General features: G+C 39.5%; 1 protein-coding gene across 2 annotated transcripts; it reads left to right on the top strand.

Annotated features, from left to right (window-relative positions):
- Window positions 1–199: 199 nt before the first annotated feature.
- ulk1a (unc-51 like autophagy activating kinase 1a) lies at window positions 200–11,389 on the top strand. Of its 2 annotated transcripts, none has more exons than XM_085909125.1 (27): window positions 200–704; window positions 782–874; window positions 1,296–1,337; window positions 2,298–2,330; window positions 2,419–2,455; window positions 3,706–3,879; window positions 3,968–4,041; window positions 4,123–4,224; window positions 5,013–5,071; window positions 5,865–5,947; window positions 6,113–6,163; window positions 6,249–6,337; window positions 6,423–6,579; window positions 6,674–6,734; window positions 7,184–7,276; window positions 7,409–7,525; window positions 7,612–7,739; window positions 7,857–7,957; window positions 8,077–8,180; window positions 8,283–8,398; window positions 8,544–8,669; window positions 9,374–9,528; window positions 9,630–9,802; window positions 9,892–10,010; window positions 10,157–10,314; window positions 10,408–10,543; window positions 10,652–11,389. In XM_085909125.1, exons 1-27 carry the CDS (start codon window positions 615–617, stop codon window positions 10,693–10,695), a joined length of 2,715 nt encoding a protein of 904 aa, XP_085765251.1. In that variant the 5' UTR covers window positions 200–614; the 3' UTR covers window positions 10,696–11,389. The 2 variants fall into 2 exon arrangements, with proteins under 2 accessions (XP_085765251.1, XP_085765250.1); XM_085909124.1 differs by having other exon boundaries at window positions 9,627–9,802.
- The last annotated feature ends 309 nt before the right edge of the window (window positions 11,390–11,698 follow it).

Here is an 11,698-nt window from a genome sequence, read left to right as displayed (position 1 = left end):
ACAAACTGTCTTTTATTCTATGACCAACAAAATGCTAATAATGAACAGTATTGTGTTTTTTGTTATAGTTTGACCAAGTTGGTAAACTTGCCCTTACCAATCAGCAGTTAGTAGTCGATGTTTGTGAGGTACTAATTTACAAGGTGTCATTGAAGGCAACGCCACCAAACAGCTGTTGCTGGTGCGCATGCTCATTGGTAACATGAGTGACAGCGATAAAAGGTGAGGAGGACGCCAAACAAGTAAATATATTATCTCTGGCTGAATACAGACGGTTCACTGTATTAACACGTCTCTTTAGTTGTGTGTACTGGACCATTCGGAGGAAATAGTTTGTAACATTAAAAGAAAAATATCTGGTTACATATCTTTGTTTACATCTTGTAGCACGTGTTTTAACTTTTTTATTATTATTTGTCAAGTGACAGCAACGTTTTTCGTTCGTCGTCGACATTGTCTTTCATAATAATGCTAACGCTGTGTGAGGATTCTACAATTGGACTTAAAAATGGGATTCACCGCGTCCAGTGAAGGTTTTGTGGCGTTGCGTGTGTGCTTGCCACGGTAATTCAACCTCCCAAGCCAGTCTGGATAGGACACGCACAAGGGACCTCATGGAGTCTGTTGGGAAGTTTGAGTTCAGCAGGAAAGACCTGATTGGTCACGGTGCCTTTGCAGTTGTGTTCAAAGGACGACATAAGGAGGTAACTGATGTCAGTGAGTTTCGACATTTGTCTGATTGAACATCGTATCTAATACGTACGTTGTTTTGTTTGTCCAGAAACATGAGTGTGAAGTGGCTGTCAAGTGCATCAACAAGAAAAACTTGGCCAAATCCCATGCTCTACTTGGGAAAGAAATCAAAATATTAAAGGTAACTAAGAATTGTGTATTGTGTGTCTGGAGATTGTTCCGCCTTATAAAATGCAAAATAAGAGAACTGTGAATCTCAAAACAATTGATATAAGGTCTGAGCAACATCTGGAAATGCCAAAGAATGCGCATCATCTTGCTTATTGTGTCAATGACATCACCTTCGATGTTCTTTGAAGAACATATATCTGACCTACTGTTCTTGCTGAGAGTGATAATAACATTTCCATTTGGCTTCACATCCATTTAGAAATCACACTTGTAACTCTTGTACTGCAACAATAACAGACTATAACTATAACAAACCCAAGACAATGAACTGTTGTTGTTGTCGTCGTCGTTGTTGTTGTTGTTGTTGTTGTTGTTGTTGTTTGTTTTGTTTTAATCAGTTTCATGTCCTCTTTGGGTGTTTTTACCTTCAGGAACTCAAGGATGAGAATATAGTCAGACTACTAGACTATCAGGTGGGTTTGACTTCATTTTCCACATTATAAAAAACACATTAGTTTTTACCATTTTATGCCATGAGAGCAACTGTACAAACAACTATATATTGTCTAGTTCCATTTGGAAGCTTTCAGGCATCTAGAAGTTGAATACTACATTTTCACTTTGTGCATACAGTAAGCCATAAAAAAATAATAGATATTATTTAAAGCAAGCCCCAGCTCTGAAATGGTTATAAATAAAATCTAGGATTATTGAAGTTATTATTTGCATTTAGTAGTTTGTGTCAATGAATAGCTGCTTGCCTTGCTGTCACCTGCCAGACAACCACAAAGCTGTGAACTAATCTCTTATTTGTGGCAGATGGACAGTTAAACAATGGCTTCTAAAGCATCAGCTTGCACCAGATGCACACTCGCATGTCTTAAGCTTTTACACTCCGAGTGAGGCTGCAAGACACTTTTTAAGAAGTCAATCACCAGTTATTAAACTGATCTTCTACGAGTTTGTGATATAATTATCATAATTCAAAGATACCGTGTCATTGCGTTGGATTTTCCGTTTAGCTTTGTGTTGGTGTCACAAATGACAAAGTAAAGGTACCCCCCCCCCCCCACACACACACACACACACACACACACACACACACACACACACACATCACCCCTCCATGTTAGCAAGACTGACACCTGACACCTTATACTTTTAACCCTTGCACTTTGCTCCATCTCACAATTTCACCTCACGTGTGACTTTTTCAGTGTCACTGAACAGAAGTGGTAATGGGTTTGCAGGACGCAGGGAGGGGGTGAGTGCGTGAGTGGGTTAATGGGTTCAGACACCTGTTGGTCCAAACCTGTAAACGTGGTCTCTGTACTGCTTGCATTGTTGGTGAATGAATTGTTGGTGTAAGTACTAAATAAAAGCTGTCAAATCAATAATCCTTTTTGTATTTAAGCTGTTGTTTTCATCCACAGGAAATAGGTGGTTGTGTGTATCTCGTCATGGAGGTATGTATAAATGTGGTAAAAGAAAATACATTACCTGATATGGCTGCATGATTCCATTTTTTTACGACAACATCTCTTGTCTTTATAGTATTGCAATGGAGGTGACCTGGCTGAGTACCTTCAATGTAAGTATCCTCATGCAGCTCATATCATGCTTTTCTTTTCAGCCAGGTATTCTCATTACATGTTACTATTGCTTCGATTACTCGGATGTTACCTGCTAGTCTGTGTGGCCTTTGCTGTTTTCTGTGGTCTAGAGGTTGAAGAATAAATGTTCCTACAAGTTCACTAGAAAAAAATATCGCTAATCCCCTTATAGTTGAATTTAAAGCCCCCAAATTTGCCTTGTAACGAGGTAATTTGAGTAGAAACCATAACTGGCCATTAATTATTTATAGATTCTTATTCATGCCGTAGCTTTGTCATGTGCACCGCAGTTAAATTCTGTGACTGACTAATGAACATTACTTACTAAAATGGTGCCCTTCATCAGGTTTCAAAGCTATACATTGACACTGCTGAGTTGATTTTTCATTTATTAAATTTAGCCAGTCAGTGTTGTCGTTTGAACGCTGATTTAAAGTGCTAGTGTAATTCTGTCAGCGTCTCCTGTTTTGTGTCCCTGCTAGGGGGCATTGCCAGCTATTTGCGGCCTGCTTACAGAGTGCCCATGTGACCTCACCCATCTGTCACACACTTATCTTAGTCCTCTGGTGGAAAAACACTGCAGCCAAATTCTCTTCCACAAAGTGTAATGTTCACGTGATGATCGGAGTTCTGTCTCAATGTTGCAATCGTACTGGCATCTGTCGTCGAATATGTAAACAAACTTATGAAATGAAATATTGTCAGGTGCGTGATACTTTCTATCTAAGAGTCTGAGTCACTAGAAGACTTCTCAGAACAGGTCACACTGACATCTCCTGCCATCCGATAACTCGATTATTAGAATAGTTGTTGATTAATTTGACAATTGATTTGTTGTTGGTTAATCACTTAAATTTGTCAGATCGAGTGGAAAATTTTGAAAGTAATTGTCTTGGTCTCTTTTTATCCCACAAACTTGGCATTTGAATAATGTGTGTCTAGACTTTTCACATCCACAATATACATATACGCGTGAGTGTGTGTGTGTGTGTGTGTTTTATATTTGTATACTGATAATAGGTAATTCATCAATACTCCAAGGTGCTAGAAAAGCTTGATCTTTGATCTAGAAAGTGCTTGAAAAGCTTCAATTGGACTGGACGTTTATAAATGCTTCAAATATATTTCCAGACTCTCCGTACACTTGATGGAATGCTGTTTAATTGTAATGCATTCCGCTGTCTCGGTCATTTATGTAAATATACTTTTTCCTTGCTCTTACCCACAGCTAAGGGGACGTTAAGCGAGGATACAATCCGAGTTTTCTTACAGCAGATTGCTCAGGCCATGAAGGTTCTACAGAGCAAAGGCATCCTGCACAGAGACCTGAAACCCCAGAACATCTTGCTCTGCCACCCAAAGGGCAGGAGGTCCAGTTCCATTAACACGAGCGTTAAGATAGGTAAAAACTCATAGGATGTATAATGGAAGAAAATGCTTCATACTGTCTCGCTGCATTTGTTTAATGTTTTTCTCATGGTCCCTCACAGCTGATTTTGGCTTTGCGCGTTATCTTCAGACAAACACTATGGCAGCAACACTGTGTGGCTCTCCTATGTACATGGTGAGTTGTTAAGGCCTTTGCTTTGTGTCCTGCGCCCAAGTGTTGTAATGGCAATGAGATACTCAGTGTTTCTTGACACAGGCCCCCGAGGTTATCATGTCCCACAGTTATGATGCCAAAGCTGATCTATGGAGCATAGGCACCATTATCTACCAGTGTCTAACTGGGAAGGCACCATTTCATGTGAGTAACATCAGCAAAAATCATACTCGATGCGACGTGGGCTTGTGCAAGCATGTTAACGTGAGTCTCTTGTGTATGTTTTGAAACAGCATTTGCTGGAGTCTGTTGCAAATCCTCATCAATGTGGTTTGAGCAACGCACTGTTCCTAGAAAGGACGTTCTTGTAATTGTCAATTCAAAACATGGTGCATCCTTTTCAAAACAGAAATGTGATATCACATGCCAGCTGCCTGGCACCCTCCTTGGTCCCCAGTATAACGTGGAAAAAACTGAATACATATTCATAATGACCCTTGTTTACATGGTGGCAGGCACGCACAAGTGGTTGTGAGTCTCGAGGAAATATTGTTGCACAACCCTATTTGTGGATTGCTTCCCCCTTTTTTTTTTTTTTTTTTTTTATGACCAGAAGGACGCCCATGGCTTTTTGTTTGATTTTCATACAGTTGAACTAACCTTCCCAGTTTATAAAGATTATTTTTCCAAGAAAGTGTTTCTTTTTGGTAGATCAGCAAAACTACAAGCAGTGATAACGCTATCTAATGACAGAGGTGATGTTTATTTATCAAGCAGCATCAAACATGAGTTTCCCCAAGTGAATAATCTTTGTGTCGACTACATGTCACACTGTAATGTTTAAATCGAACTTTTTACACACAACACAGACAAATATTGCAGTGAGAGGCTCTTGGGAAATTTAACAAGTATGCAGTTTTACATGTGACCATGATTCTGAGTGCTTGTGTGTTTGAATGATCTCTTGTTAATGGAGTTTTATGATTTTAAAGGCAAACACACCACAGGAGCTCCGCCTCTTCTATGAATGCAACAGGACCCTTGTACCACGGTTGGTGCACCTTTTGAACCTAACACAATATCAACTGTATATGCAAATATACATAAAACCAACCGCATGAGATGTTTAAAAAATATTTTAAAAGAACTCTACAGAGCTGTCTCGTTGAGCACAAATTCAGCTTTTTTGGCCATGTCATCCTTGACTTTTCAAGTTTTTTTGGCTTTACTATAATAAAGCCAATCATAAGCTAGCCAAATGTGTTAGAAGGCAAGGTTGGTTGTTTTCTTGGCGCGTTCTATATATAACCTACTTGGAGCTGCCAGCAAGTAGCCTGCACCGCTGTCATTTTCCATGTGACCCACAAAGCGCCGCCTGCATAAACACACACACACTCGCACGCACGTGCAGCCTGCAAAGACTACAGCTAGGATTTTGTCCTGAAGCTATAAATTAGCAAGAAAATGACACATTCTACTGCTCACATTTTAAAAAAACAAACTAAAAAAACCTGCCCCCTCAGAAAAGAAACCATGTGACCTTTAACACACAAGTAACACACTGTGAACACACTGTAGCATAAAATACTGTCACGCAATAAGGCTCTGGAAAGGCACACATCACCCCTTGAACAAACAGAATGCAATCGTTCGACGAGTTAGTCAATGAATTCACGTATTCCCTCTGGCTTTTTTTTTTTCTTTTTTAATAGTATGGCACCACATAGAGAAGCTCTAAATTAAGTTTTATGCACCTAAGCTCAGTATTGTTATGTATACTATTTATGCCATAGTATATCACTGTCTATGTATGTGTAAAAAGGAAATCTTTGTCTTTTCCTTAGCATCCCAAAGGAGACTTCAAGTAACCTCAGACAGCTACTTTTGGGACTTCTTCAGAGAAACCACAAGGATAGGATCAGCTTTGGTAAACATCTGCCTTTTTAAATTAATTATTTTATTTCAGGATGATTATTTATAAGGGCTGAACAAGACTCATTTAAACCCATTCCCATTTGTTACAAAAACAAATCCCTTAATTTATATGCTATATGTCGTTGCTAAACGTGTCCCTTCCTATTTTCTTTTGCAGATGAGTTTTTCTATCATCCTTTCCTGGAGACTAGCTCAGCCTCTAGAAAATGTATGTATGCTATGTTGTTTGGTTCGGTACATAATATCCACTACTGTTTTCACAATCTGAAGACAAGCACCCTCTTTTTGAACAGGCTCTCCAACACCGATGTGCTTCTATCCTAGTTCTGCCTCAGGGAGCTCTTCGAGCAGCTCCTCCACATCCCATCCGGCCTCTCCTCAGGTGGGTGCAACTCATGTCATTTTGAAAATTTAACTACCATGTATTTTGTAAATTTGTTTTGTCAATTAAATCACTTTGTTCTTAGCTTTCCAATGAAGACAATAATCGCCATCAGGCCAAATTGAAAAACTCTCCTGTGTCAGACACCGTAGTTTTCCACTTGAAAGAACTAACCAGAAGAGGAAGCAGGGACAGTTTGTCTTTTCCAGAAGACTATGTTATGGTACATCCTGAGTCTCCCGGTAAGAATTGCACTCATGCACCAACCAACTCGCATATCACACAACAATTCATTTACAACTTACCATATTGATGTATTATTTTACTGGATCGCAGGTGAGTACACGTGTGAGGAGGACAGTGCATCGCCCATTGAAAGTTGCCTCATATACACTGGGTGAGTTTGGAATATTATATTCAACTGACTTGCTGTGGGAATGTATATTGATTGTGAAGAGTTAGTAGGCCACACAGAAACTTTGATTACATTTTTGTGACGTTCAATACCACTTCTCTCAGACCAATACCAGTACTCAACTCGAGTTTTCACCAATACCGATACCAAGTATCTAACCCTAACCCCCCTCAAAAAAAAAAAAATAATGACGGATAATTATAAAGACAGACCTATATTTTCTTTAACATTGCATATTGAATATCCTATATTTACAGAAATGAAATCTGTCAGACATGATTGCCTTTGGTTACCGATAAAATGGGCACAAGAAGGCGGCCGACCATCCCTATTTTATTTTACATATTAAATGATGAAACATGCAGAACAGAAATAATTCACAGCACTGAGATGCATTGATGGATGGTAAAATACTTTTGATATCTTCTCAGGAGAAGCCCACCAAGAACAGAGAGAGATCTTGAATCCATTGGCAGGACATCTCCCTGCTCTCCTTTGCTTCAGTGTCACTCCAAGCCTCCTGGGTAAGACAGTCTGGGATAGGTTTTGATGGCCTAAGACGGAATGAGTTATTCTTCAGCCACTCGGCTTGTTCTGTCGTGTACTATATTATGTATTTTACTCTTCTGTATTTTGGCATGTTTTCATCCATACAGGAAGCCAGCCGTGTCTGACCGCAGCCATTCAGAGCCTATTCCAGTCCCAACTCAGATCCATAACTACCGGCGAATGGAGCAGAATCTGCAACCTTCATGCTCACAAGACTCCACTAGGTATACGTAGAGCCAATTCTATTTTTTATCTCTCTCTACACATAACTCACAGGATTTTCTGTGTGACTGTTTCATACATCCTCCAGGGGCCGCCTCTGTTATGCTGGCTCGAGTGAATGTTCCTCACGACGCGGATCTAATGATTCCTGTCCTGTCCCATACTCCTCAAGTCCAACTAGAAGAGTGGCCCAGGCCCCTCCGTCCTCGCCACGTGGTACGAATAAGTCCGATGTGTCACAGCCAAACTCAACAGATGATCAATTGACCATGATGTACAGAACAGTATACTGCATCTATGCATTGTAGCTTGATCCCATTTTCTGTAATCCAGTGGGAAGTACCCCGAGGACTTCAGATCAGACTCTACCTATTAGTACAAGAACTGGATGGCCCATGGAGTCCCCTGACAAGAAGGAGAGTCCCAGCAACAAGGTCAGTCTCTCTCGCTCACATAATTATTCAGTTTAAGCTGGGATGTTCTGTGTTTCTTGCGAGTATTTGTTTGTTTGTTTGTTTGTTTGTTTGATTGTTTTTTAAAACTTTTGTTGCAGGATAATTCATGCAAGACCATGTCAGACGCGCAGAGTCCGACTCTTGCAACAGCTTCATGCAACCATGGCAATAAATCCTCCAACAAAAATGGGCAATTTAAAAGGTCAGAACAAGTTGTTATTGTTGTGGTGCCAATAGTAAGAATAGTGAGATTGTTTGATTGAATGTTTGCTTCATTGACCTTCTGTGTATATTGTATGTCCAGATCACAGAACATTGGCAGACTGTCTGGCATTTTGCTTAAAGCTGCATTTGGAGCTCAACTTCTTGAACCGAGAAGTAATGAAAGCCTCTGCTATGAAAAGACCATGGATATCGCAGGTAGTAGTCGCCTTAATTATAATTCAACCAGAAATGTTTTGTCGTTGTAGTATAGTCTAGCCACGGACCACAATAGTATGTCTAAGAATTACTTGTTAGTGTGTGGCAGTTTTGTCCTTTACACTTGACTTATTCGAACTTATAGTACCACCTACTGGCTGCCATGCAGTATTTGCTTCATCGGGGAGCTCACCAACTGCAGTCTTCTCCTTGGGTTCTCCTGCTATTGGAAACACTCCTCCTGACACTATGTTGCCAAGGATGCTGACAGGTAATTGATGAGTGAATGTAATTTGGCTTTTTGACATGGATATTTGTATAACTTTCCCAATACGTAGTTGGTTGGCCTCCAACAAGGTGAATCATCAAAACAAAGATGCCCAGAATAGAAATGATTGAAAAGGCACCAGTGTCACATATCGTGAGCTAATAATGTAGGCAACAGTTTGGGTTACCTACAAAATATTCATAGAAATTAGTACCTAAATTGTGGTACTATTTTGAGTATAGGAATGGTCTTGGCAAGTTGATATGCCAAATGTAATGAATCAGAAAAGAAAACAACATTATAAACATTTTGAAATAAATTAATCAGAATTTTCCCATGTTATTATGGGAAAAGACTCTTTTGGAGTGGAGGAGCTTATAGGCCTTCTCCCCTTTTTGTTTTATTTCTTTATTATAGTGTGTCTTGTTATTTCTATATGGCATTATTTTTTTTTTTAACCACACACTATATAAAAAGGTAAGTATAATTTAGTTTTGGAGCTGGAATGGATTGATTCTATTGTCATTTATTTCAATAGGAAACATTACCTCAATTTATCACTGTTTATATATCACATTTGGAACTCAGTCACCATTAAACATAAAATACTAGCTACTGAGTGTAATGCATTTGTCCAAGTATTGTAACAAAAACAAAAACCTTATTCCAAACTATTTATCGCTTGAGCTGTGTACTTTTTAATGCAGGCTCACCCAACTGCATTACCACAGCCTGGTTGCTCAACAGTCCCCTTCGTTATCAAATAAGCTGTAAAAGCAGTGAGACTGAATCTATGGATGTTACTCCACACTGCACTTTGGCCTTTCGTCCTCCTGAGCTCCCCGAAGATACATTGATGGAGGTACACATACCTTTGGTGAAAGGCTGCGAGTTGTTATGTCACCGAGACAACTGAACTTTCTGTAGTCACAAACCTTTATGCATTTGATTATTCCACAGCAGGTCCATACAGATGCCTTGGGTGACCTCCAGTTCATATTGGCTTTTGTGCACTGTATCATGGAATTGGCTTCTTCGAAGGACCCGGTTCTGGATGCCATTAGCAGCCCCGAGGTTTCCTTTCTAGAACACAGTCTGTTGACAGACCAAATCAGCCTCTTAAGTCGAGACTGGAGGTCAGCACATTTATTTGACCATTTTCGTAATACACTCTTCTCCTGGCATTTAACCGAGCATACTTTCTGGTGTCATGTTCTCCTTGTAGCTGTGCAGAACAGTTACTGTTGTATATGAAAGCAGTAGAGTCTCTGTCCGCAGCTCTGCATAATGCCAAAGAAAATATTCAGCAAGGTCGACTGCTTCCTTCATCCACAGTCAAACAAGGTGAAATTACCTTTGGTGTTGTGACAATCATGACATCAATAGCTTCCTTTGTGTGTTCTACATAAAGTGATGTGAGAATATGTCATTGAGCCTGATCATCATCATAATAATAATAAGTTGTAATATTGTGTTTTTCTTGAATTTAGTGATCAAGAAGTTGAATGAGTTGTACAAGAGCTGTATTGCATGCTGTCGCTCCATGAGCGATCGGCTGCAAACATTTTTGACGGACAAGCAGAAGCTAATGGATCGCTTCAATGGACTCACAGCGGAGAAGCTCATCTATTGCCACACTGTGCAGATGGTGAGATCCCCTCTCACTCCCACATGATGTGCAGCATGTACCGCTCATTTTGCATCACTGTTTCAGCCTTGGCGTGTTTAAAATTGCTTTCAGGTACAATCTGCAGCTTTAGATGAGATGTTCCATTGTGATATTGAAGTAGTTCAGCGATACCATAAAGCTCTTCTGCTTCTGGAGGGGTTGTCCCGATTCGTCACGGAGGAAAAGGACATTGACAGTATTGAACGATGTATGTACAAACAAGATCATATGTTCTCTTCATTGCAATGTTACTTTTTCAGCAAGCCATTGATGCTGGGCCGTATTGTTATTCCAATGGAGTTATCTGTTTTCCCAGGCAAGCAGTGCATCGAACGACGCCTCTCTGCTCTGCAAACATAGCAGTGCCAGTGTTGTAGTACTGCCTTCACAGAATCTGTGTTGTCATTCCTCATTCACCTCATTGCAATGTAGAGGATAGCTCCTCCCATTGACATCTACGAGCACTTTTATTTTTCTCAAGGGAATGACCACTGGAGTGCCTGCTCCAAGCAAACAGTCCAGCATCTAAAATCTTGACCTTGTGCACACAAAACTGGACTTTCTTGAGTCGGATCTTGAAGTGAGACTTTGTAACAATGATTTGTTTGATGAGACCGATGCTACGCTCATTACCTGTTACGTACCTTTTGTTTGTGTGTTTTGCACATTGATTTGTCTGATTGTAGGTCATACTTGAAACTAAAGTTATGATTTGGGGTGTTTACTCTAAAGTTAACTGACGGACAGGAGTGGAAAAATGCGGAATGACCAACGATTGTAACGGTGCCTTGTTTAAGTGGGATTGTCACCTGATGTGTCTGATAACATTTAGAACAATTTTAATTGAAAATGAGAATGACACATTGTTACTTTTATTGTTATGCAAATGGTAATGTTATGTTTAGATTTGGTGCATGGCACAAGTTTTTGTATATGAACATTTTCATTAGAGTTCGACTTTATAGATGTAAATTCTGTGTAGAAAACCACTTTGCTAATAAGTTAATGTAGTGGCGTATGTATGATTCTTAGAATAAAGACGCATTCGAGTTGTTTTATATTTCTACTGTTTTTGAATGGTGTATCAATTTCGTAAAAGCAAGCTGTTAAAGCTTGTAATCACTCTAAATTTGTAATGATTTACTGATTTGGATTCACTCACGTCACGTTTAGTTAACATAATCTACAACGTCATGGGCTCAAGCTCCCATCATTCGTTACCTCTCCGGTGTTTTGAATAATCAAATACGCCCGAATATCCCAAACACAAAGACATGGCAAACACAAAATATTCGCTATTTATTAAAAAAAAAAAGATTTTACCCAAAAAATACATACACAAAATGTTTATAAAATATGAACA

This window comes from Syngnathus leptorhynchus, chromosome 4 (genome assembly GCF_054491065.1).
Source record: "Syngnathus leptorhynchus isolate UIUO chromosome 4, UIUO_Slep, whole genome shotgun sequence".
In the NCBI taxonomy this organism is placed as follows: domain Eukaryota; kingdom Metazoa; phylum Chordata; class Actinopteri; order Syngnathiformes; family Syngnathidae; genus Syngnathus; species Syngnathus leptorhynchus.
The sequence above is the reverse complement of the archived record's forward strand: the minus strand, read 5'-3'. Positions and strand labels throughout refer to the sequence as shown.